The 27,293-nt window shown below is 40.8% G+C and overlaps 1 protein-coding gene and 1 long non-coding RNA gene across 21 annotated transcripts in view; one reads left to right on the top strand and one right to left on the bottom strand.

The window, feature by feature from the left end:
• Positions 1–27,214, top strand: LOC126941393 (uncharacterized). Its single transcript, XR_007721290.1, has 3 exons — positions 1–630; positions 13,502–13,685; positions 27,129–27,214. It is a non-coding gene; the product is annotated as an uncharacterized LOC126941393 (long non-coding RNA).
• RNF152 (ring finger protein 152) overlaps positions 14,952–27,293 on the bottom strand; it is an 86,440-nt gene continuing 74,098 nt past the window's right edge. For all 20 annotated transcript variants that reach the window (XM_050767915.1, XM_050767919.1, XM_050767912.1 and 17 more), the window contains one exon: positions 14,952–23,547. In XM_050767915.1, the coding sequence (XP_050623872.1) occupies positions 22,801–23,412 (612 nt within the window). In that variant the 5' untranslated portion in view covers positions 23,413–23,547 and the 3' untranslated portion in view covers positions 14,952–22,800. The remainder of the gene's footprint in view (positions 23,548–27,293) is intronic.

The following is a 27,293-nucleotide window of genomic DNA, read 5'->3' as shown; positions in this document are numbered from 1 at the left end:
CAAAAATAATCAAGCCAATCCAGAAGCCATGAATTCCTCCCCCAGGACTGAAGGATGAATTTGCATGAGTCCATCATACTTTCTGCCCTTTAAACAAGGACAGGTATTGGCAAAAGGATGAGACATGATAATTTAATTCCATCGGATATGGAAAATGCCTTGACTTCCCAAGAGATGAAGTCCATTTCTTCATCTATGTTCTAGCCATGGATAATCTAGCCTGTCTGCACTCATGAGTCATGTTTGTTCTTAAAGACATTCCCAAACCTATTAATTTATTATTGACAACAACTCAACCTATGCTTGGTGAAAAAAAACAAAAACAAAAACAAACATGTCTTAAGGTATGGTCTATGCACTTGAGGGTCTTACAATCTAGCTGGGGTCATGAGACAGATATATTCATTGACTGTCTTCAGAAACAGAAATAGAGAGTGAGGCAAAATAATTAAATTTTCTTTTTTAGAAAATATGGAACTTTCTGGCATGCCTACATTACATTATAAAAAATAATATGTGATAAGAACCAAGAATGGTATAGACATAATAACTACTACAGGAATGAAGAGACACCAAGGAAGAAAGTCAAAAGACAGAAAAGTTTTACTAAGGAGGTGAGATAAAGGAAAGGTAAGGCCAGGCGCAGGGGCTCATGCCTGTAATGCGAACACTTTGGGAGGCCAAGGCAGGAGGACTGCTTGAGGCCAGGAGTTCGAGACCAGCCTGGGCAGCAAAGCGAGAACTCCATCTCTACAAAAAACGTATTAAAACAAAAAGGAAAAGGTAAGACTTAAATCTGATATGGGGAACTCAAATGGCCACAGAGGCCAACCAGAGAACATAAATGAATGAGACTAAGAATAGGATAGAAATATTAATTCTGCACATCCAGGGAGATGGGGAAGAACCAATACCCACTCTATGATACTGGTAACACACATCTTCTGATTTTTCAAGAAAAGTTAGAAATCCAAATATTTGTAAGAAAAGCCAGATTTTAAAGTATTGGCAACTAAGAGAAACACGTTTGTACGTCAAATGAAACACAGTTTCTGGCTGGATGGGACGACTGCTTTGCAGCTCTGACCCAGGTCAGCTAAATGAGCAGCTTTTTCTCTCATCCAACACTTTGCATTTCAAATGACTTCAGTTTTAGTGTGCGCAGAATATATTTAACCCCGCTTACCCTGATATAGACACAGTGCATTTACTCTGGATAATTCCCAAATTTTAAAGAGGAAACTTAAGATATTTTTCTCCCTGCCACATGATTTTGCTCTGTCATCAGTAATTGTTCTGAGCCTTTGGTGCGCTGGTAAGAGCTGGTGAAAAAGGCCTTGCCCTGATTAATTAAACTCTGTTTGCTGAGAGCAAGTGTCAGAGTCTCTATTACACTTCTCACCTCTTTGGCTGCCTCAGGAGGAAGCTTTAGTCTTACAAAACTGCTAGCATTCTTCCTCATTTGCTTTTTATCTTAATTTTTTTAATTTTTTTAATTTTTTAATTTTTTATTTTTTTGAGATGGAGTCTCGCTCTGTCGCCCAGCCTGGAGTGCAGTGGCACAATCTCAGCTCATTGCAACCTCTGCCTCCCAGGTTCCAGCTATTCTCCCACCTCAGCCTCTGGAATAGCTGGGATTACAGGCGTACGCCACCACACCCAGCTAATTTTTGCATTTTTAGTAGAAATGGAGTTTCACCATTTTGGCCAGGCCGGTCTCGAACTCCTGACCTCAGGTGATCCACCCGCCTCGACTTCCGAAAGTGCTGGGATTACAGGCGTGAGCCACCGCGCCCAGCCTATTTTAATTTTTTTTTTATTGTGGAAAAATAGAAATAATATTTTCCATTTTCACCATTTTTGAGTGTTAGTGCCAAGTCAGTGGCATTAAGTATATTCACAGTGCTATGCAACCATCACTGCCATCAATTTCCAGAACTTTTTCATCATTCCAAACAGAAACTTGGTAACCACTACACAGTAACTTCCTATTTCCCCTCCCCTAGTCCCTGGTAACCTCTATTTTACTTTCTAGCTCTACGAATTTGCCTATACTAGGAACATCATAGAAGTGTAATCATTCAATATTTGTCCTTCTGTGCCTGGCCTATTTCACTCAGCATGTTTTCAAGGTCATCCATGTTGCAGCATGTATCCCACTTTTTAAAAATATTGTTCTTTTCCCCCATATTTCCTTCACCTTTTTTTCTATTTTAGTTGTAAATACATACAAAAGGAATAATGCTTTTGGCATTAAAACTGACATCATTCAAAGCTTTAATTCTCTGAAAAGAAAAGGATATTGATTTATTGAAATCTATGATTTTCAGACAGCTTGGATTTTAACCTTGCCACCATTAGCTACCTATAAGGCCCTAGGAAAGTTATTTAACCTTTCTGTGCCTTAGCACCCTCATCTGAAAAACTAGGATAATAATATTTCTAATAGCCAATGTCATACATAACTTGCATATACATGTACATGGTAGCATGTATTTATTCAGAAAACTTTTAGTAATTTCATTCCATTTCAGGGACTGGTTACAGGATACAGAACTACTGATCTTTATAAATATGTAAATATATTTAAGTACTCTAGACAATTTATTTAAATTAGTCCTTTTTAGTTAATCCAGACCATTTGCAGAGACTAATGATTGATAAAGGATTGTTAATGGTAAGGATAAGAGCTACCCAGGCCCATGCACATTTCCCATAAGACATACAGTGGCCTCATCTTCAGCCTTCACACTGAAAGTTGGAAACAGAGGACACTACACAGCAGGCTCACAGGGACAACTCTCAGTAGGGAAGTTGACAAAAAATATTTGGAAAAGAAAGAAGAAAAAGAGGCAGGGAGGAACAGAAGAAGGAAGGTGGGGGAGGGAGAATCCAGCCTGGTGTGGTGGCTCACACCTGTAATCCCAGCACTTTGGGAGGCCGAGGTGGGAAGATCACTTGAACCCCTGAGTTCAAGACCAGCCTGGGCTACATAGTGAGACTCTGTCTCTACAAAAAAAATCTAAAAATTATCTGGGCATGGTGGTGGGGGCCTATGATCCCAGCTACTCATGAAGCTGAGGCAGGAGGATCACTTGAGCCCAGGGGGTCGAGGCTGTGATAAGCTGTGTTTGCACCACTGCACTCCAGCCTGGGCAACAGTCAGACCTTGTCTCAAAAAAACGAAAACAAGCAAATAAAAAGGAATCCAAGTAGAACAAGCTGCAGCCATTCAATGTAGGTGCAGAAATCCTGACTTGCCTTTCAATGGCCCCTGAGAGCATCAGCTTTTCTGATAGCCAAGGACTGCACAAGGTGGTGTGGACAGAAGGAAAAAATGTAACTAAGATCCTATCCCTCTTTACAGGCAGATCACAATCTAGTAGTGGACAGACACACATAAGCCAATGAATGCTAAGGTGATAAGCATGAGAATACAAATCCTTAACTTACCAGGGAACCACAGAGGAGAGACAGCTGAGGTCTCTCTTGTAGGGTCAGGAAAGCTTCCTGGTGCATATGACATCTGTGCTAGATTTTGAAAATTGAAAGAGTTTCCCAGTCAGATCAGACTGACAGGCAGGGAGAAACAGCATATGAACGAATGCATCCAGGGAACATTTAAAATAGTTTAACGCTGTGGGAGCTTAGAAATAGACTGGAGGGGTATATAGGTAGGAGGAGTTTCATAAGGAACCTGGGTGTTGTTATGCTAAGCTACCTGGACCCTGGTCTTATTGACGACAGGGAGCCAGAAAAGGGTTTAATGAGGAGAGGGGCATCCTCAGAAATCTGTGGTCTTTGAAGGAATGTACAAGCTTTAGTAAAGAGCCAGTGGTAGAGACAGAGCAGAAGACAAGGCCATTAGTCAGGAGGAGATTGGAAATTCCTGATGAACATCTAAATCAGGGCAGTGGCCATAAAGAAATAAAAGAAAAATAAACAAAGACAGTGCTTCTTTTATTGGTCTTTATAGTCATTCATTTAACAGGCATTTAATGAGCATTCGCTATTAAGGGAAGCATTTCATTAACCTATGTTATACTTTTCAGCTTTTTGAAGCATTTTTGCAAGCTTCATTATATTTCTTGATGCCCAGAGTAATTATGATAGGCAAGAAGAATAGGTTTTATCGTCCCCATTTGGCAGATGAAGAAACTGAGGTTCAGAGGGATGAACTCATTTTTCCCAAGGTCAATACAGATAGCAAACTGAAAAGTACGAGTTAGACCCAAATCTGCTTACTGTGGTCCAGGTTTCCTTCCACCATCACTCCATAGAATAATCAGCTCAAAACAATTTCCTGGCCAGGTATGGTGGGGCTCACACCTGTAATCCCAGCACTCTGGAAGGCCAAGGCAGGAGGGTCATTTGCACTCAGGAGTTTGAGACCAATCTGGGCAACACACACAGTGAGACTTCGTCTCTACAAAAAATAAAAAAATTAGCCAGGTGTGGTGGCATACACCTGTAATCCCAGCTACATGGGAGGCTGAAGTGGGAAGATTACTGGAGCCCATGGATTGATGAGCTGTGTTTGGATCACTGCACTCCAGCCTGGGTGACAGAGCAAGACCCTGTGTCAAAAACAAACAAACAAACAAACCTCCCCTCCCCACAATTTTCCTACTTATGCATCCCCAGAAAATAAAAGTTTGCTCAACAATATGCTATCAGTCGTGGGAATGAAAAATTTTAAAGAAAGTTGAAACTTTAACAGACTGTAGAAGTCTCAGAGTTACTGATCTAGACACAAATGGCCTGGCAAATGGGAAGAAATGCAGGAGTGCCTCTGGTTTGCTTTTTAAATAAACAGTGAATCCACTTGCACAGACACATGGCTCTGGCATAGTGAATGAGAATTTATGAGGTGCTTGACAGGAGGCCTTCACCTCCTCTCTGCTGCTTGGGTAAAATTTCTGCTTTAAATGGAAAGGCTAATAGGGCTGTGAAGATCTGTCTCCATCACTAAGAAAACCAAAAAGCATCTGGTGCCCTATTTAGGCTTAATTTGCTTTTAGGCTTCTCTGACATCATGAGAAGTGTGCTGTTGTTTGGCACATTAATATACACTAATTTTGTTTGGTGTCTCCATTCTCCTGCATCCCATATATGAGTGCATTCAAAAGGCCAAGGTCACATCTTCCCCTCTTGCTAAGCACATCATTTATTTGTTGCTCCTGAACCTACTTGTTGAAAAACATTTTCCATTCAGAGAGTTAAATCTGGCTGATTCTGCCAATGTATTTACATGACTGGGTCTGCGTTTATTGCTATAAAAAGGGATTAGTCCTGCTGTAATAATATTTTCCATTTAGAGAGCACTTTGGGCTGAGAGGCCCATTCAAAGCCTCATTGTTCTGAGGCTGCCTTTTAAAAAATCAGCCAGTTTATCCCATCGAACTTTGACTGTGAAGAAAACAAAAGGCCTCTGACCCACCTGGTAGAGGGAACGACCTTAAAGAAGGGTATGTTAGCAGTTTGTTTCGGGAATCCCTTTGAGAGAAGCTGCCCAAGTCCACATTTGGATCCAAACTAGTTAAACAAATTCGTGGGAAAAGACTGGCTAGAGAAAAAGTATAGTAGAACTGGAAAGCACCTTAGAAATCACCAAGAAATCACCTTTTTCCAGTAGAACTCCTTTTCCCAGACAAAATGTATGCTGGATTGGTTGGAGTGGCCACAGCCTTCCCTAGTCGTTCCCTGGTGGCTCCTAGGGCTCTCTGGGAACATCCTTTGAAAACTTCTACTGCAGGGCGACCTCATCATCTTTCATATAAGAAAATGGAGGCCCAGAGAGCTAGGTGGCCTGCTCAAAGACTGACAGCAAGTGACAGGAACAGTGTGGTATCCCAAGGTCTCCTCAGCCCAGGAAGGACTTAAAAGGAGGACCAAAAACAGCATTCTGGTTTTATTTCTATTGTTTCAGTATTAGTGCTTTTCTCCCAAATGGGAATCTTCAGACAATCTTCAACTCTGGTTCCCTTCAACAAGGGAAGAGTTTTGTTCCTTCCTGGCCTCTCTTTAGTGTGGACTAGCATCTTTCCCTTTTTCTCCTTGAATCCAGGTTGAAACTACTAGAGACCTTTGGAGGACACAAAATCATCTGGCCCACAGCCTTTCCCTTATTGAATCACAAAACAAATAGCCCTCCAGGGGAAGAGCCCAGACCTTTGCAGGGCGAGTGGCAGGTGTCCCTGGCCTCCTGTTGCCCTCACACTGCCCCACGAGGCTCCTCTCCGATTACTCCACTTTTACCCTGGGGCTTAGAAACACTTCTCTTGTGCATGTCAGTAAAAAGACAAGCAGTGTGAGCCTAAATGCCCAGATCCAAGAAAATTATAAGACCAACTTGCTTAACCAAGCATTTCTAGAAGGGAAGAGTCCTTTTGACTAATGTTTTTAGACTGTTTGCTTACTCTTCATCTATCACCAGTTCTTGTTTGCCAATCTCAAGCAGATCATTTGTATGTGCCCAGAATCCCTGGGTAGTGGGCAAGCTGTAAGAATCAATGAAATAAATTAGTTCCTAAGCTTCTCAAATAAATCCAGTTGAATTAGATGTATCCAGTCACTCAGTCTTGAAGAGTAAAGTGGAGATGGTAACGAGATGAGAAACAGGTTCTTTATTTGAGGGAAAAGTAAGAAAAGGGGGAAAAAGCTCTCCAAAGGCATGAAAAATTCAATGAAGTCCTATGTGCACAGAGAATCGGTCATTGTTATTTTGGGGGCTTTGTCTCCCAACTGCCTTTTCCTCAACCTCAATTCAGCTTATCTCTCTAGAACCTCCCATTGAGATTTGAATGCAGGTCTTCTCAAGTGGAGTCAGTTGGTTACTTGATAAATACTGTATATTCCCAGAGAAAAGGGAAGGTTGTTTCCCCTCAAGATCTTGCCCTCAGAAAGGAAGAGGTAACCCTCATTTACATCATCATTGTCTTTTCTAGTATGAGGTCCAGATGCTTTGAACAACAAAGTTCTACCTGGGTTAGACACATGGGCTAGAAACACCTACATGTGTGAGCATACACGCACACATGTAGCAATGCTTTGCTGAGATCTCCCAATATGCCAGGAACTGTCCTAAGTCTTTTATTTGCCTTAATTGTTTTAATCCTCACAGCAACCCTCTAAATCAGCTGCTATTACTACCCCGATTGTAATATGAGGAAACTGTTTGTTTTATTTTACTTTATTTATTTTTATATTTTTATTTTTTGAGACACAGTCTCATTCTGTCACCCAGGCTGGCATGCAGTGGCGCCATCTCAGCTCACTACAACCTCCGCCTCCCAGGTTCAAGTGTTTCTCCTGCGTCAGCCTCCTGAATAGCTGAGATTACAAACACTCACCACCATGCCCAGCTGATTTTTGTATTTTTAGTGAAGATGGGGTTTTGCCATGTTGGCCAGGCTGGTCTCGAACTCCTGACCTCACGTGATTGGTCTGCCTTGGCCTCCCAAAGTACTAGGATTACAAGTGTGAGCCACTGCACCAGGCCAGAAACTGCTAGTTTTAGATTCTTATACAGGTCACCTGATATAATTGGCTTTTTAAAAAGGCAAATAGAAAAACATAAGATTTAAAACCTGTTGTACAATGAAGGTGAATCATACGTAAAGTGAACATTTCACATCTGCATCTACAAAAGTTGACATCTTCAAGTTGGCCTAAATCATATTGTGCTTTGTTTGTTAGGTCTTCTCACTGGAAAGATAAGGTATCACCTTGTAATTTGGATTATTTTACACTTTGGCATATGCCGTATTTACCGAGCACTATGTCGAGAAGATTGCTTTGGCAACTGTTGGGAGAACCAGCGATGTGTATCTGATCTTACTTTTGATCTAGTTACAGTCAAGACTAACACATGCTCACACACACTCAAATCTTTCCCCTCCCAGTGCCAGGATGGGGTGAGGCAAGGGAGACCCCCGAAGGAGTGAGCGCCCCCTAAAATGTTCTACCCTAGGCACCTTGCCTGCCTCACCCTAGTGCAGCCCTGCCCCCTCCCTCCTAAACCCATACCAAGCAAGCACCGTAATTGAATACAACAGAATGGAGTGTGATCATGTATTCAAATTAATGGACTATGGGGAAAATGCACAGCATCTGTAAATGGTCAAAGTAGTAGGGCAGATAGAGACTTGACATTAGTTAATTCTGATTAACAACCCAGTTGCCAAGCCAGTCAGCCTTGAGCATGAATATTCTGAGGAAGAGGAAATGATTTTATTTCAGGAAGACAGCAGAACAGAAACAGCTCATTAAAATGGGTTTGATGGGCGGGAAAGAGAGAGCGAACTATTCCCCACAGCAATTGCAAGACTCTTAAGTGCAGAAAATGATGAGATCTGCCAAGAAAAGAGACCCAGCCACCCCGAATATTCCAAAGCTGTTGGTGCATCCGAAGCCTAATGTTACTCAATTGTCTCAGCAGACAGTATGACTTAGACACTCATTCATCCAGCAAATATTTACTGAGTAGCAATTATTCTCTTAGGTGCCACGGGATGCAGTGGTGAGTGGCAAGAATGGATAGATGCAGTCTATCAGTGACATTCCAGGCAGGAGCAACAGGCTCTCCGCTGCCAGTGGTGCTTACTTCAAAATCTCTCATAGGAAGTCTTCCCCATTTCACACCACATTCACTAATTCTGCTTCTCTGCAAAATTTACTATTTAGTCTATCCTATATTTTGTAAGCAAAACATCACTTACATAAACAGAAGTCATTGTAAAATTAATAACCATTTCCATATAAATATACAAAACTATCAATATCTTCTTTGTGAAGGGCTGGAGAAGCTGGACTGAAACTTAAGGAGGTACAAACATTTTACATAGGAATGAATTTTACCTTTCCAAATGTGGGTGATGAGGCAACAATATGGGATTTTTAAAAAGTAGACAATTTCTTGGTTGTCTGACATAAAGCTAGAAAGAAGGTGTGATTTGTCCTAAATGGTTGGGGTGGGGGGTATAATTTCATAGGGAACTTAGCCAATGCATAGTGGGATCTTATGTGTTTAAAGTACATAAAAACTGATAGAAATGTATAGAACATGGATAGTTCTTGTCTTGAGTATATCCTGAGCATATTTGAAAGTAAATATTACAACTATTGATTTTATTCCATGAAATTTTATTTCTATTAAAGTGATGTTTTATGAAATGGAAAATTGCTCCATTTCTCATTTATATGTATTGCCCATGTTCATAAATTTCTTTTTTTTTTTGTTTGCCTAATCTTCTAGGGAGCGGTTCTCAATGCATGGCCCTCTGCCCACTTAGGAAGGCCAATAGGTTTTATTAACAGGTTGCTTAGCAACCCCAAAACTTGTTAAATGCCTGAATGAGATCAACTCATTAATAACTGCCTACAGATGATTTGCTAAATTTTGCATTTTTGAACCAAAATGAGTGCTTTTCAGAGCTTAGAGTGTTTAGCAATGGCTCCAATTCTGTATTTTGTTAATTCGATATTTTCCCAACATTGCTGGGCTCCTACTGCATGTGCAAATAGTTGAAATTCCTACAATTTGTGGGAAGGATACTTATTATCAGTGCTGTCTTGAATTGATCATGTTTTTAAATTGCTATTCTTCTTGCTTAATAGCAAATTACTGTTGGTTTTGCTCATCATTATCAGTTTAGTTTGTTGTGGGTTATTTCTAACCCCACAATATGTAGTAATGAATATTTATAAATTTTCAGGCTATAATTTTCTAAAACTAGACTCTGATATGTTTGCACTGCATTTAAGTATGATTCATCCATACTCTTATTGCTAAAGCAGATGTATACATATTTCCCCCATAATTTACTCATATGAGAAAATTTCATTGGTAATGTCTGCAGTACATATTAGCTTGCAAATTACTTACAATATGTCATCAAGGTAAATCTAATATAAGTATTGGGTTATTTTACAAAACGCGAGCTAATGGTTCAATCTTCTTATGTAAATATGGGCACTTAATTTATAGGTTGGTGGTTGGTTTGCTTTGGGCCAGCCTTTGAGTATCACTTCAACGCAGAAATGAATGGAGTAAGTCAAAATAGTGAATTATCATTCAAGGCCAGTATTCCCCCAACCATGTTCTACTAGACATCAATAGACATTGTGCAGATGATGGATTCTTTACTCATATAAATTGGGAGAAAGCGATACATATTATATTCCCATTTTAGAGATATCCAGGGCCCCTTAGCATATTGTGATGGTTAATTTTATGTGTCAGTTTGGTTAGACCATAATACTAAAATATTTGGTTAAACACCTTTCTGAATGTTGCTGTGAAGACATTTTTTAGATACGATTAACATTTAAATCTGTAGACTCTGAGTAAAGCAGACTGCCCTCCATTATGTGGGTGGGCCTCATGCAATCAACTGAAGACCTTAAGAGAAAAAAGACTGACTTCCCCCAAGGAAAGGGGAATTCTTCCAACAGGCCGCCAGGGCTCAAGCTGCAGCATTATTTTTCCCCTGGGTCTCCAGCCTGATGACCTACCCTGCAGATTTTAGACTTGCCACAATCCACAATCATGTGAGCCAATTCCTTCAAATATCTCTCTCCCCTTCCCCACCCCCACCCCCAACACACACACAGTTGGTTCTGTTTCTCTAGAGAACCCTGACTAATGTACATATTAAAGGCTCAGAAAAGTTATGCAATTAAAAAAAAACTGTTTAACCCAGTGTTTTCCCAGCTTATTTAATCACAAAATATTTTTCATAAAATACCTACTATTAATAATATCTCAAAACACAGCTTGGAAAATGCCCTTTTCAAGACTGTACCTTAGACAGGTTTATTTGCAGCCCGTGTCAGCAATATTGGAGTCTGAATCTGTTTGATTCAGAAACTAGTGGCACAACTATTGGAATAAAAGATACTGTGCATTCTTTTCTTCTGCACAGAGCATAGGCAGAAGAAAATAATTACATGTTATATGAACATGATGAAGCAAATGTCCATTGCAGAGCCAGTTTCACACGTAATTATGTCTTATGAAAAAGTATCTACCTATAAAATCAACCCTATAGTTGTGCTTTTGTAAAATGCTCTTCTATGGGTATCTTAGTCTGTTTGGGCTGCTATAACAAAATACTACAAACTGGGTGACTTATAAGCAAAAGCTTATTTCTCATAGTTCTGGCAGCTGAGAAGTCCAAGATCAAGGTGCTGAGAGATGTGGTGTCTGGTGAGGGCCCGTTTCCTGGTTCATAGATGGTGACTTCCAGCTGTGTGCTCGCATGGTAGAAGGGGCAAAGCAGCTCCCTTGAGTCCCTTTTATAAGGTCCTCAGTCCCATTCATGACAGCCTCACCCTCATGACCTGATCACCTCACCAAAGGCCTCACCTTCTAGCAACATTATCTTGGGGTTTAGCATTTCAACAAATGAATTTGGAGGGGGACATAACATACAGACCTTCACAGTGGATATTGTTGGGGACTGGGATGTCATACTGAAACATCATCAATTGCAGTATAATTGGCACAAGACAATGTACAAATTGCAGGGAGGCTGACAAGAGAAGCCAACTTACCTCAGAGAGAAGTCTCCATGCCCTATGCCTCCTTTTTCTCTTGTGATGCCTTCTTGAGTGTGTTTCCAGAAATGTTCCTCACTGATCCCAGTTCATCCCTTAGCTCTTATCCTAGAAGCCACTTTTTCCAGAACGCCTTTTCTGACTCTGCTCCTACCCCAAACCCATCAGGCAAGCCCATCAGGCAAGGCTTCCATCTGTCTTCCTTCTTACATGCATTCAAATCCCCTACACCTCTGCACTGGACCTGGACATTGTTTATTATCATTGCCTGTCTTTCCTACAAGACTCTAAGGTTCACATGAAGTCAGGGTTCAGAACATGATACCCCAATGTATGGCACCTTGGCATACTGAGTATTTTAAGCCGAAGGAAATTGAGAAAACTTCGAAAGCAGGAAGGTCTCTCTGACCTTCTCCACCCTCTTTCTCTTGAACTGGGCCATAGAAACTAGAATGCCACCTGCCCCTTCTTCTCTGAAGCAGACCTTAAAATCTAGGAAGCTCACTCTCTGATCTTCTTCCTCCTTTCTCCCCTGAAGATCCCCATATGACAGATACGTCACCCTATAACCAGAGAAAAGAAATGGCATGCAGGGATTCCAGGAGGAATCTGAACAAACGGGTCCTACTAAGTTCCCCCAACCCCCAGTTTATCACCATTAGATTAGACCCTTTTGTCCTCCAATTATACTTCTGCATGAGCGTCCATAAAAATAATTTCTTCTGAGTCTTTGGGTCCTTTTTCTGAAGGCTCCCATGTCACATAAAGTTTATATTAAATAAATGTGTTATGCATTTATCTTATTGATGGGTGTCAGCCGTAAACCTTGTGATGGGTGAGAAAAGAAGTTTCTCTTTCTCCCTACGTGGTCAGGGGCTGTTCCCACCTTGCTCATCTCAGCAGCCATCGTCCCCGCCCATCATGGAAACTCTGCGTGAAGTAACAAAAGGTTGAAGGGGCTTTCCTTCTCCCTAATTTTCCTCATTATTCCATAGAAATAATCCTTTCCTGGCCTGGTGCAGTGGCTCATGCCTGCAATCCCAGTACTTTCAGAGGCCCAGGCAGGTGAATCATCTGACGTCGGGAGTTTGAGATCAGCCTGACCAACAAGGAGAAACCCTGTCACTACTAAAAAATACAAAATTAGCCAAGTGTGGCGGCACATGCCTGTAATCCCAGCTACTGGGAGGCTGAGTCAGGAGAATCACTTGAACCCAGGAGGCGGAGCTTGCAGTCAGCAGAGATCGCACCATTGCACTCCAGCCTGGACAACAAGAGTGAAACTCCATCTCAAAAAATAAAAGAAGTAATCCCAAATCAGAGTGTTTTTCTGATCCCTTTTTAAAGATCTTCACCCTCTTAACCTTGAAAAAAATCTATGCCAAGAGTCCATGAAATGTTCACATATGCATGCGTATACACACACATGCACACATACATGTCTATACATTCACTTACTCTTGCAAATGATAAAAACAAATACGCATGTGCCAACACAATAAAGAGGGGATTCAAGGAGCAGTTTTGGGGAGTGAGAGAGACTGAATCGAATTATAGCTGTGTCATTATATGGGTCAAGTAAAATTGTGCAAAAGTTTTCAAATCTATAAAAAGCAAAGCAGAGATTCAGTCTTGATTCTAGAAACCCTTCCACTCCTCCCCTGCCATTTACATAGCCTAGTGCTATATTGTGTACACTGAAAATGGGTTTCTCTTCCAAGAATTATCTCTGAAAACAAAAGGATTAAGAAAAATAGTGTATTGGCAGGTAGATGGGCTTCCATTTCAGGAAATTAGGTGGAGTGTTGGAGGGTTGTGTGTGTGGGAGGCCTGAGGGTGAGGATGGCATGCAGTGAATGCCAGACCTGGTTACCCTCTCTCTCTGCACCTTCATATCCCTCTGCCTAATCTTCAGCTACTCACACGCATTCTTCCTCTGCAGGGATCCTCGAGCTAGCATGGCCTCATCCTCTCCTTCCAGGCCCACATCCAGAGGCAGAAAACCTGTGCCACCACCAATAGTGTCATCTGAAGAGGTTGCCAATGTGTCTATTCCCAGGCAAGATGCACCTATAGAGCTTTCCCAAGAACCCCTCTCCTTTGCTCTGTCCCCATCAAGTCTACAGGTGAGTCTTGATAACATAAGAGTGTAGATACCATTGGCTCCCGGCATGAAGGAGCTAAGACCTGGAGAAGCCAGGGCATCTAAATGCCTTCCTTAAATGCCTCTCTGCCTTCCTCTAATCAAGTTCTTCTGTAGCTGATAGAGAGCTTCGAGAATGAGTAACCAACTCTAGCAAAGAAATTCCTGCCCACCCACCCACCTCTGCCCCATGCTACTTGAAACCAGGGAAATCCACAGATCAGAAATAAACTTGGCACATTTAAGAATACAGACAATACAATACTCCTTGCATTTTTGGTATAAGAAGTGGGTATTGAATCACAGTAATGTCTCTTATTTATTTATTTATTTATTTAGGAGAGAAGGTCTCACTCTGTCACCCAGGCTGGAGTACAGTGGCACAATCAGGCTCACTGTAGCCTCAAACTCCTAGGCTCAAGTGACTTCTAGGCTCAGCCTCATGAGTAAACTAGGACTACAGGTATGCACCACCATGCCTGGCTAATTTCCTCATTAATTTTTGTAGAGACAGAGGTCCCACTATGCTGCCCAGGCTGGTCTCAAACTCTTGGCCTCAAGTTATCCTCCAGCCTTGGCCTCCCAAAAAGCTGGGATTACAGGCATGAGACACTGTGCCTGGCCACATCTCACTTTTAAAACTATGGGGATTACTTTATAATTTCCCAGAAAGCCAGAGCATGCTTACACCTGCACCCAAGCATACCAGGTCATTGATAGCCCTTAATTACAAGTAGGCTACCTGTTAAACTAAATTGAAATTCATTGATATGATCCAGTTATTGAAAGACAGGATGCTTTTCGTCAAAAAAGGCTCTCCAAAATACCCTATTGATGAGAACATTAATTGAAGAACACCTTTCCAGACTCAGGGCCAAGAGGCCAAGTCACTCTACCTGACTACACAGGGGCTGTATGAAGTTGTTCTGTATACGGTGCAACAAGAGGGTTCTGGGGCCTGGGGCATGCAGCACAATTTCTAAACAGTGGAGGATAAAGGAAGGGCCACCAGAAGCCATGAAAACCCAAGTTGCAAAGACAAGCTTGGGCTTACTCATTAAAGATGTGTTCTTTGGCCTCTCAGAGGATCTACTTGAAAGTCACCTCCATTTGAAATCCTTGGCTCAGGATATTCTTACTGCTTTATTACCCAGGTCTACTAAAATCCTTAGAATAACTGATGATGAAAATCTCACCAATTTTTTTTCTTTTCCTGGGGTTAGGAGGGGGGAAAAAAACAATACGTGAGTCTATTTGAAATCATTTTATGAATTTTAATCATAGCAAATGTGTTTTTACAGTAGTCATAAAATCAACATTACCACATATACAAAGGACAAGACACCAGTTTGGCATACAAAAATACCATATATTAAAATTGGGTTCATTGGAAAACTCAGGACTGGCTAAGACACCATCTATAACAGAGAGAGCAAGCAAGAATGCTTTTAAGACATTCAGATTTATAAACAGCAGCTTGATATCCCCTTTATGAAGTCAATATTTGGCAACATTTGGACAGTATTTTCTACACAGCCCAGCAGCTCATTTATCTGTCGGGCTATTTGGCCCTTAAAAAAAAAAGCTCCTAAAATAAATAATCCACATAATTGTAAATGAAACACATCAAGGATTTGAGTTAATAGCCTCTGAGCAGCATTAATCTAGCCATTAGACTGGAATATTTGTTATCAAGAGGGCCAGGGAACCCACCGCTGAAGCTGTAGGGTGGGAGAAACCCTGGGCTGCAGCTACATGGCTTGTGTTGGGAGTTTGTAACAGTCCCAAGCTGAAACCAGCTTCCACACCTATGACTGTTGAGTGAGGCAAACACAAACAAGTGGTGAAATGAAAAAATATATGACAGCGACCAGGATATATAAACTGAAATAATCTTGAACTCATTTTCCCAACAGTACTGACATAATCAAGTCAGGATAGATCCACAGGAATAGGCCTTGCATTCCATGGTTAAGAGGATTCTAGAGTCTGTACTGATGTGGCAACCAACTCTAGAGCGGGCTCTGAAATTGCCTAGTGTGCTAACGATCCAAAGCACGAGCATAGGATAGGGTGACAGGGAAAATGGGGCCTCCTTGGACCCTCGTCAGCTGAGCACATTACCCCACGTGTCTTCAACTGAAGCATCCTGAATTGAACTTGGTAGTCCATACTGGAATGACAGATTGTGCTTAACTAAATTGTCCTAGTTGTCCTGTGCTTTCTCCAGCTGGCTTCTGCCATGTCTGCTTCAGCTCCTGTATGTCTTGTTTTGCAGCTGTACTCTTCCTTTATTAAGTATTTTTTCCCTCTCTGGGTATATCTGCCTGTCCCTTGACATGGATCCAATGCTTCACCTCTCCTCTCTCTCTCCCACTCCCTCTCCCTCTCCTTTTCCCTCTCCCTCTCCCTCTCCTTCTCCCTCTCCCTCTATTTAATAGTTGGGTTGTCCCTCAATCCAGAAAATCCTATGAGGATTTGTAAATGAAATCTTCATAGAATTTTCCTAAAGCACAGTGTAAGGTACCAGCTACTGTGTTCTGCCACTATTTAACAGAGGTATCAACTAGATCCCCTTTAAGAGGCATTGGTCATCTCCGTTTCCTTCTGTTTACAGCCCATGCTCTTCCACCACTATTATATCCAACTGTCTACTTCTGGATCTTCAAAAAGCAAATGTTGAATTAAAAATGGACCATCCCTTTGGAAAACTCCTGTTAGAATAACCCAATAACTCACACCCCAAGGAGATTACAGAAGACTTTCACATGGGCTACTAGCCCTACATCCCATGGCAATAAATTTAGAGCAGTGTTCTAGAACAAAGACAACTACAGGGAAGCACTCCCAGAAAAACAAAGAAAATGCATGCTGTTGCAGACTTCAAGAGGTCCCTCAGTACTCTGCCCCAAATATTACTGATTGTCCCTAAAAATATAATAGTATGAATAATATAAAAAACCTTAGATTAGAATAATAAAATCTAGCTTATGAGATGAGTGTTTCAAGCACCACTACATCATAGGTGAGATATATATATAGTGGGATACCCCAGGCAGTGAATTCTGAAAAAAAAAAAGTCATTGGCTCGACTGAGCAAGAAAATTTGTGCAGAAAAATGGGAACCCAAATTGCAGGGGTTCAGGAATAATGGTGCACTTGCCCTAACCACTTGAGCAGATCCAAAAATAAGGTATTTGGAAGAAATTAAATGCCCCACCTGCTAATGTTCTTTAATGATCAACGGCTTTCCAATAAAATGTATAAAGTAGAACCTACCTCTTCATATATTTGAAAAGTTTCAAGCGTTTATATGGACACTCCCAAAGGTAGTTAGTTTGACGTAATGTATGCAGCCCATAGCAATGGTTAAGAAATTAACATCTAATCCAATATTGTATAACTCACAAATTGGAAAACATGACTAATAAGATTTTACTTGATTTTTAACTCCAATTACAGCTAAATCATGGTGTGTGTGTATGTGTGTGTAGTAAGTCAGTTGTGTCAGAAAAATCAATGGCTTGAATTTCCACTTATCTTTTAGAAGTGTTTCATGTCCGCTGGGTGCGGTGGCTCACTCCTGTAATCCTAGAACTTTGGGAGGCCGAGGCGGGCAGATTACCAGAGGTCAGAAGTTGGAGACCAGCCTGACCAACATGGAGAAACCCTGTCTCTACTTAAAATAATACAAAATTAGCCGGGCATGGTGGCGCATGCCTGTAATCCCAGCTACTCGGGAGGCTGAGGCAGGAGAATAGCTTTAACCTGGGAGGTGGAGGTTACAGTGAGCTGAGATCACGCCATTGCACTCTGGCCTGGGCAACAAGAGTGAAACTCCATCTCATAAATAAATAAATAAATATATAAATAAGTGTCTCATGTTGAACAAAATTCGGCAACTGAACATCATTGCTTTTGAAATAGACTACTACTTTCAAAACAGCTACTGAATTATCTTGACTACCTTATTCTTCTCAGTAGTTTCTGTTTTGGTAAGAATTACCTTGTGGGTGACAATTTACTGAGAATGATGGAAATGTCAAGCAACAGCTTCTCTATCTAGGTCAGGGATGACAGACTGACTACCTGACACTTCTTATGTGGAAACAAAATGCTGACTGGTGGGCAGCATCATTTTTCTGAGAAAAGATAGAAATTGAAGTCTTTTGTGTATCACTCCTCTTGCACTGATAACTTTTGAACTTCTATCTTCCTCTTAAGGCTGAAGAAAGATTACTATCTTGGCAAAAAATAAAATAAAATAAAATAAATGACTTTTAAAGGCAAGCTAAGAAGGAAAGTCTTGCCCATTGATGAGTTCTAGAAAAAAGCCCCAAAAAACAAAACAACCCATTTCTGCTAAAATGAAGTAAATGCATTTTGTATATATTCCATTTGGAAAACAATGAAAAGTAGACTAACCAATTTTGAAACAACGTAAGTTTTCAAATAAAGGGATGGGAACTCTTCAAATCAAAATCTAGACTGGAATAAATACCAGATTATCAGTAAGAATCGGGTCTTTATGGGAAAATATATCTGAAACTGAATTTTCTGCTTCCTTTTATTTAGCTAAAAAGTAATTCTTGTAGCTTTAGTAACCTTCAAGTCTTTAAATTTCATGGACAATACTTTTTACTGTTAAAAGAAGTGCTTTTGTGCAAAGCTTCAAATCTTCAACTCTCAGTGATAACTGAAATTTTTGCTTAAAAAAGACAGTGACTAAAACAATGTCAAATCTCATTCTAAAAATAGTACCTACATTTTAGTCTGGCATCTGAAAAATGATGCCCACATACGCCCACACCAAATACAATGACAAGCTGGCCTTCAAGGGCAAACAAAACCAGTCTGAACACTGCAAAGCATGCTTGCTATTACATTTGCACCTTACTAATACAGCAATGAAGTTTGGATAAGATATTGGAAGTGAACAGGGATTTCATTAGGCTTTTTTTTTTTTTTTTTTTTCCCTGTAACATTTATTTTTTGGCCACAAGACCCAATTTCACAGTACGGGTCATGCATAGCTTGCAAGTCAAACGTTTTACAGCTACTGTCTAACTACTATTTTTGGACAACAGGTTCACATGCAACTAATGATCCCAGAAAAGCGGCTTAATAAAGCACTCTTTAAGCTTCACTGATCATTCCTTGGTCTAAAGTCTATAAGCAACAGTTCCAAAGGGCAACAATGAATTTTTACTGTCATACTTGAGATCATACACTTTTTAAGCCCAGAAAGGAATTTTTTGCCTTTTTCTACCTGCATGTTCCTAGCCCACAAACTCTTTTCTTAGCCTCACCGCTACGCCATTAATACCTTGATGCTAGATCTCCAAGCACAATCACCTAGAACTGCATTGTTCAATATGGCAACCACTAGACACATACGGCTATTTATATTTCAGCTAATTAAAATTAAATAAAATTTGAAATCCAGTTCTTACCTTGTAGTAACCCCATTTTAACTGCCTAAAAGTCTGGTGGCTACTATACCAGACGGCACAGGTTTTCGAGCATTTCCATCATCACAGAAAGCCCTATTGAACAGAGCCCATCTAGAAGATCTCACGGGTTATACTATCACATGGTTTAACCTTCAAGGGACCCAATCTGTAAGCCATGCAAAAAATTAAACTTAATTCTATTTTTAAAGAAAATATCTTAGAGCTTTCTGATCACTAAGTATGACTGGAACCGAAAACCGCGTTGCCTTTTCATCACAACTTATGCCCCAATTCATTATACAAAATTTTTCCAAAGACAATGCTTCTTAGTAGCATTCTTGGCTCTACTTAACATATTAAGCATTCTCTTACTTATTTCAAGATCATTAATAAAGATGAAAACTCATGCTTCTTATAGTTTACTATTTACACAACACTCATTGTCCTTTACATACAAGTGGGGTGGGAGGTTTGGACACCAATGTTTTACAATTTTAAAAACTCAAACCACATGGTTTGATAGTTGTCTTTCAACATCTATACTCATCCCTAAGTCAACCCTCCTTTCATTTTCCCAGAGAGGTAGATGCTAACTAAAATGAGTACATAAACCTATAAAAAAAATCCTTTGAAGTAGTAGTTGACTCAATAAAGGGTATTCATCAACCCTAGAAAGGATCATAGCCAGATAGAGATGTAGACAGACCTAGGATGGAACAAGAAGACACTGCAGTGCAAAGTTCATATCCCCCCTTGTCTGCAGAATTACAAAATGGACTAATCTACAAAATGAAGCCACTGGAGGCTGCTTTCAGCTCTAACTTTCTGTGCTTTCCAGTTGTGACTTTTCATTAATGTGCAAGTATGAATTCTGGCCTCTTGTGTCAGTGGACTTTGGTCACATGGGTAGATGTGTTTGGTAAGGGTCATTGGTAAATTCCAGAAGAGGCCAGAGCAATGGGATGCCAAGCAACATTAAAACATCACTAAGCCTATAAAATTCTATCTGGCAGACTGAGATTCTCTCTCTCTCTCTCTCTCTCTCACACACACACACACACACACACACACAAGAATGCACACCCCAACAAACAGGTACACAAATAACTGCAGGTAGAATCCATTTAAACAATTTAAACAATGTTTCTTAGGTCAGTAAGACTCGCAAAAAAAAAAAAATTAATAATCTGATTTCGGTTGTTATTGTTAAATTTAAGGTCAAGAATCTACCATACAGCCGATTAATCTTGCACGCTTAATGGCAGCTCTAGCACAGGATTGTTTTTAAGTAAAAGTTCTATGGACATTTTTACAGATTTGCACTAAGAAACACAGGACACTATCATTACACACATTAGTGTCTATATCTAACCTACTTTAACAAGTAGAACTCTATCACGTACTACACTACAGAATCAGTCATTTCATACTGTACAGAAACATATGCAGATATCACTCACAAAATTAATCTGAATATGGCATAGCTTAAAATTGCAAGGGTAAAGTCTATTTGAAATGTAGCATTCTCAATGCAACATTTCTGTGGTGTGTGTTTGTGTGTGTGTGTGTGTTTGTGCGTGTGTGTGTGTGTGTGTGTATTTTCCTCCAAGAGAAATAGAAATTAGGTCAGACATGCATTACAGCAGCCTGGGAGAGTTTGAGAAACTGACACTAACCCAACAGTATATTATGTTATGTAATAGAGGATAGTATTCAGCTAATATGATACCTAAATTATTAATACCAAATAAATCCTAGATTATTTGTTGTATAATGCCCAAGAGCTTACACAATAAAATGGCATTTTAACCTAATTTCTATTTTGAGCTTTCAAATACATTTCCTAAAGGTTTTATGACAAATTTGCAAAATCATAGCTCATAATTTTATGTTGAAATTCTCATGCCAATTAGCGGTATTAGCTTTGTATTGTAGTCACTATATTTTTGTTTTATTTCACATTAATTCCATCACTTTTATATGCATATTTTGTGCTGCTTGAAAATAACAGGTAGCATGTAAATAAATTAAATTGTCTTGACCTCACAGGGCTATTTTCTAGCCTTGCTTTTTGGAATTAGCCCTGCTTGTCTTTCCTTCACTTCCCCCCACCCTCCTCACCATTTTCAGGGATTCAGTGGAACATAAAAACAGTTATATTTATAAGTGGAGTCCCTGTCACATACCACTTGCTTCATGAATTCCTTAAAAGAAGTTAGATGAGAACTGTAAAGCTCACAGCTATTTCTGAATGCACATGCACCCAGGGATAGGAATTTATCACTCACTTCTGGCAGATCTTTCTTCATGAGCATCTATAGATCATTACACATTTAAGAATATTTGACAGTTTATGAGGAACTGGTCCACTTATATTGGGAATTTCAGCTGTTAGTTTACCTTGCCACTTTTGTCAGTAAAAACTGTTAAAATGCAGAAGATCTTCTCTCTTATATCAACAAGAGGAAACTGGAATTCTAACTGGCTTAACTCTTGTGGAAGAGCATCTTTCAAAAAAGAATCACAGACCATCTATTAAAATGCCCTCCCGGGTTGGCCGTCAATCACAACACTCATGGCCAGCACGAGACTCCAAAACCAGAAGAAAAGACCCTCTTCTGTTACTCTCCATTTGCCTCTTACAAAAGGCAGGACTTCAATACACAGATGAGGGGTGAGTGTTGCAGGTGACGGGCAGGAGACTCCCTGCTGGGTCAAGATGTCCATGAAGTGGCCACCGCTTCAGAGGCTGGACTCACTCATGCCCAATTAAGTCTTAATCCAGGATTCTTCAGCAAAGACTCAAACACCTGAGGTAAATCAAATTAGACACACATACATACACACACAAATACACAGTATTTACATTTGAAATTCTTGTTTGTGAGATGGCTTGAGAAAAATCGGCATACAGGTTTCCTGTGGGATTAGACATTTCTCATGATTTCTCGGTTTATTGCTCCCCTGTTGAGCTTTCAGTTTCATAAACACGTAGCAAGTTCTAATTGCAAGTGAAGAAAATGAAGGTTCATGACAAAACACAACACATTGGAGACACTTGTTCAAATATTTTCTCCAAAAAAAAAAGGACTGTCCATTTTGACTTATTTTGTTTTGGTGCCATTCAAAACGTATTAAAGCCTTAGCAACTAAATGAAGACTGGGTTTCAATAAAAAGAAAAAAAAAAGTAAAGAAGCCAGCAGTGCATGTCTTCACTGAATTTTTACACGGATTCGCAGGTTTAATTCTACTTGTCTACATAGCATCTTTGTTTGAATCTACCACATTTAGAGAAGGTCACATTGTACACACTTGTACAGTTTCACGTCTAAGTAGAATATGTCTATCTTGTAACATGATTTTGAAAAATCATAAATTACAGTCCATTGAATACATGATTATGAGGATGCATGCAATCATCTTCCAAGCTGTTGCCATCAACACTCAGAACAATTCGCTTGGTATCTTGTTGAGACCTCACCTTCTGCCCTTTGTGTCTGTTTTGGGGTAATCAAGAGGCAATGCAGAGGCCAGCGCTCAGCACCAAATGGTCAGTGTCACCCCCCATCTTCTCACCGGGATCTCATCATCAACCTGCTCAACCCCTAAGTTGGCACCCACAAGAGACTTCCCTGTAGCCCTGTTCAGCCACAGGATATCACAGTGAAGCGCTTAGAAATGCAAGACATGTTGTGGAGCACGATGCCGAGGAGGAAGACCAGGACGCAAGCCACCAAGATGACAGTGCACACCCCCGACCAGGTGGAGCTTTTCACCACGCCCCGCCTGTCCTGCTCCTCCTCCGCTGCCTCCTGGGGAGCCCCACCTTGCAGAGGCTGCTGTTCAGCAGGGATGGTCACCACGGTGACGGACTTCTGCTGGCTCCCGGGCAGCAGGCGGCAGCCCATGTCTCCGGGCAGCAGCGCACGCTCCTTGGAGATGGGCAGGGGCAGCATGTAGCACCCATTGCTGGGAAGTTTGATGAAGACCGGGGTGTGTTCGGAAGTGTGTGGAATGGCGATGACAGCCAGGACCTCCGGGTCATCGGGGAGCTGCGACACGGAGAAGCCGGGGGGCAGCTTGGTGACACCGCGGCACCAGGGGCACCGCACGTCCTTCTGGCTGGTCCTCATCTGCTGGAGGCACACTGAACAGCAGGTGTGCTTGCAGTCCAGCAACTTGGGCCTGCGCCGGGGGCTGTAGTAATTGAAACAGATCTGACATTCCAGCAGAGAGTCCTGGGACAGCGTCTCCATGGTGGACTGTGAGCAGGAAGGGCAAGGCCAAGGTGAAGGGGAAGGAGCTGCTTCTCAGAGGCTGCCGCCCTGTGTCTTTGCAGTGCGGGTGATGGCGAGCTCACAGGCATCCAGTACTCACAGGTGTGTTCATTTCTGAGAGAGACAAACAATGCAAACAATCTTAATCATTTCAAAGAAGTTGAGATGTCAACATATCTAATGGATTTATACCATTGCTCAAAAGACTTGACACTGGGTCAAAAGTCTAAAAATGTACCACTCTTGAGACTACAGGATTCCCATAACGCCCAGTGAAAGGTAAATGAAAGTTGTCTCCGAGACCATGTCATGGCAAATACTTCGTTCATTTCTAAAAAAATGAACACCTCCAACAGGTGTAGATGATGCCTCTGCATTTCATAAAGAGAGAGTATTTTGTTTCTGTTTTGTACATTTCAGCAAACTCTGGGTCATCCTTCTAAAATATACTGGAGAAACTCTCCTGCTTCCAATAAGTTTATAGCATTTCCTAGAAGTAAATTCCTCTCCTTAGATCCTCTGACCTTTTTTCCTGACTCTATTTACCCACTCGTAAGTCTTAATTGCAAGATTTAGGCAACTTCACAAACCTAGGTATAACTAGCTTGCTCAGTTTACATATATGGGTTAGGACTAGTCCTCTTCACAGAGAATTAAAGTGACACTACAGAAGAAGCACGTGAAGGCATCTTTCATCTTTCCCACCAAACCATTTGAAGAGAACAAAACAAAAAACCCCAAACAGCAACAAAACCAAAAGCAGCAGTGAACCTTAAGGCAGTGTGGATCACAAAGGCACACTCATCACAAACGCATCACTGACATTTTCCAGTCAGTTCTTTTTGTTTCATTACTACTTAGGCATGTACCAAGTAGCATGACTAAAAGCAAGTATAATTGACCCTTGAACAACACAGGTTTGAACCACATGGATCCACTTAAGTACGAATTTTTTGAATAGATACAGTCAGCCCTTTCTATGAGTGGGTTCTGCATCTGCGACCAAATGACATCTAAAATACAGCATTCTCAGGATGCAAAGTCCCTGTATACCAAGGGCCGTCTTTTCATATTCTTGGGTTTTATAGTACCAACTGTGGGCCTTGAGTATTTGCAGGCTTTGGTATACATGGGGGTCCTGGAACCAAAGCCCTCAGAGAGAGAGATGACTGAACCATTAATTGACTAATTGAAATAAAATATTCTATAGTTAAAGGTTGTCAGGGAAGACTGGCAAGCATTTCTCATTGTAAAAAAAACAACAAACAAAAACAAAAACAAACAAACAAAACTGTTAGCATCCTGGTATGGAGGGGAGGCAGAGAAACTCAGTTCAGCTTCACTGAAGTTTGGGAATGCCCTCTAATGTTCCACTGGCATTTCAATAAAGGCTGCCTGACTCAGTTTCCCATTGAAAGCATCCAAATTATGTGTCCCTGGATGGAGTCATGATGACTCTAGAAAGAACTACTCAATCACTATTGCAGAAAAAATTGCTAGTCCTAGAACCCCACCAACACCTAGAGATGGGAACTATAACAAATAGATAAGCTCCTTCACATTTTTCTTAAAATTAACTCTTCTTTTTTCTTTCTAATTTCCTTTGTGAAATTAAGAAAGCACCTCCACCCGTGACACATAAGTGTTAACAATCGAAATTAAGAATGCAGCAAAAGCCAACCTGGCTGATGTGGGGGCTCACACCTGCAATCCCAGCATTTTGGAAGGCTGAGGAAGGGGAATCATTTGAGCTCAGGAGTTCCAGACCAGCCTGGGCAACATGGTGAAACCCTATCTCTACAAAAAAACAAAAACTAGGCAGCCATGGTGGCACGCACCTCTAGTCCCAGCTACCCAGTAGGCTGAGGTGGGAGGACCACCAGAGCCTGGAAGGTTGAGGCTGCAATGAGCCATGTTTGCACCACTGCACTCCAGCCTGGATGACAGAGTGAGACCCTGTCTCAAACAAAACAAAACAACAATGAAAAAAAAAAAAACCAGTTCAAAGACAAAAATAACCACTGTTAAAAACTAGTAACAATCAAAAGATCAACATACTTTAAAATAAAATATATTAGCTACACTAAAAGCACTTAAGTTACCGAAAGTGAAATACAGTAATGTAGCATTCAGAAAGTTCATATCAGGATCAACTACATAGCTATCCACTAATTCAAAAAATATTTATGGAATATCTATTATGCACAAACCACAATGCTAAATACTGTAGGATATAAATCAGACCCAGATTCTACCTGAAAACAACTTAAACTTCAGTAAGAAGGAACACATGAATGTATTTTCTTCTTTCATTCATTTATTCATTCAAATTTTCATTGAATATCTGCTATGTGTCAAGCATGATGTTTCTTTCTGTCCCTTGTAACTAAGATTTTGTCATTGCCCATAAGAAAGTCCTGGCCTAGAGATGGGAGTGCTAAGTACTTAGACAACTGTAACGTAAATACAAGGTACCCTAAGGGAGCCGAAGGAATCAGGGAGAGTTTAGTGAAAACTCTGGATTATGGAATTAGACACATAAAATCAGGGGATTTGGTGTTATGGAATCAGCATGAGCAAAGGAAAGAAGGTTGAGTGATTACAGAATTATTTCCTATTCTACGTGGGACACTGGCTAGAGGATTGTTTCTAATACTAGAGTAACTTACAGAAGTCTTCTCTAAGAGTTTGATCGGTTTAGCTCTTAACAGTCTCTGATACAGATGCCTTTTAAAGAAATAAAACTCTCAGAGAACCTGCAAGCACTCTCCCCAGAACCAACCAGTGATAGCAGATCACACAGGGAGGGGAGAAATGAGCTTAGTCAGGCAGAGGCCACAGACTGCGGACCATGGGCAGCTCCCAGTTCAGGCCAAGGATTCAGGAGTAAGCAATGGGAAGACACCAGAAAGGTTAAGGGTAGCAGAACAATTCATTCAAGGGAAGACTGGAAAGACCTATTGGGAGGCTATCACAACATTAGGCCAGAGTTAATGTGTAGCTGAAGTGAATGGTGATGATTAGCACGGAATGATGAGATGTGTGAAGAGGTTCACAGAATTCCAGCAGGATCTTGCAGGGTATTACAATGAGGTTGTACAGGGAAAGAAGCCAAAAATGAAGCCTTTAGAGGAAGGTAGTATCATTATGAGAAATAGGGATCACGAAGAGAAATACAGTGAGTTCTGTTCGGGCCATATTCCATTGGAGGTGCTGGGGAAGGTATTTAAGTTAATCAGGAAGATATTAAAGAGTCAAAGAGAAGGTCAGGCACAGTAGCTCACACCTGTAATCCCAGCACTTTGGGGGGCCAAGGCAGGCAGATCACTTGAGGCCAGGAGTTCAAGACCAGCCTGGCCAACATAGTGAGATGCTGTCTTTACTAAAAATAAAAAAAAATTAGCTGGGTGTGGTGGTGTACATCTGTAATCCCAGCTACTCAGGAGGCTGAGGCAGGAGAATCACTTAAACCTGGGAGGTGGAGACCACAGTGAGGCAATATCGCACCACTGCCCTCCAGCCTGAATGACAGAGTGAGATGCCATCTCACAAAAAAAAAAAAAAAAAAAAAAAAAGAAGAGTCAAAGAGAGTAGGATAAAATTCTTCTATAATTTTATACCCAAGGTAATACATTTTTTTTTTCTTAAAACAAAATACAGGGTTCGTTGGTGAATCCTTTTCTATCTCTCTCCAGGTTAAAGTGCACAGACAGAGATCAGGTGAGACTATGATTGACCCTACGGAGATGTGGCTGTGCCTGCGGGGAAGGATTGATCACGCTGAGCTACGGGTGGGTAGAAACAATAAAATGAGGCAGGGTATAAAATTTTACAGACTCCTGCAGTTTTATGAATTTGGA

The sequence above is a fragment of the Macaca thibetana genome, chromosome 18 (genome assembly GCF_024542745.1).
Source record: "Macaca thibetana thibetana isolate TM-01 chromosome 18, ASM2454274v1, whole genome shotgun sequence".
Taxonomy (NCBI): domain Eukaryota; kingdom Metazoa; phylum Chordata; class Mammalia; order Primates; family Cercopithecidae; genus Macaca; species Macaca thibetana.
Note: the sequence above shows the minus strand (reverse complement) of the source record. Positions and strands in the feature narration are given on the sequence as shown.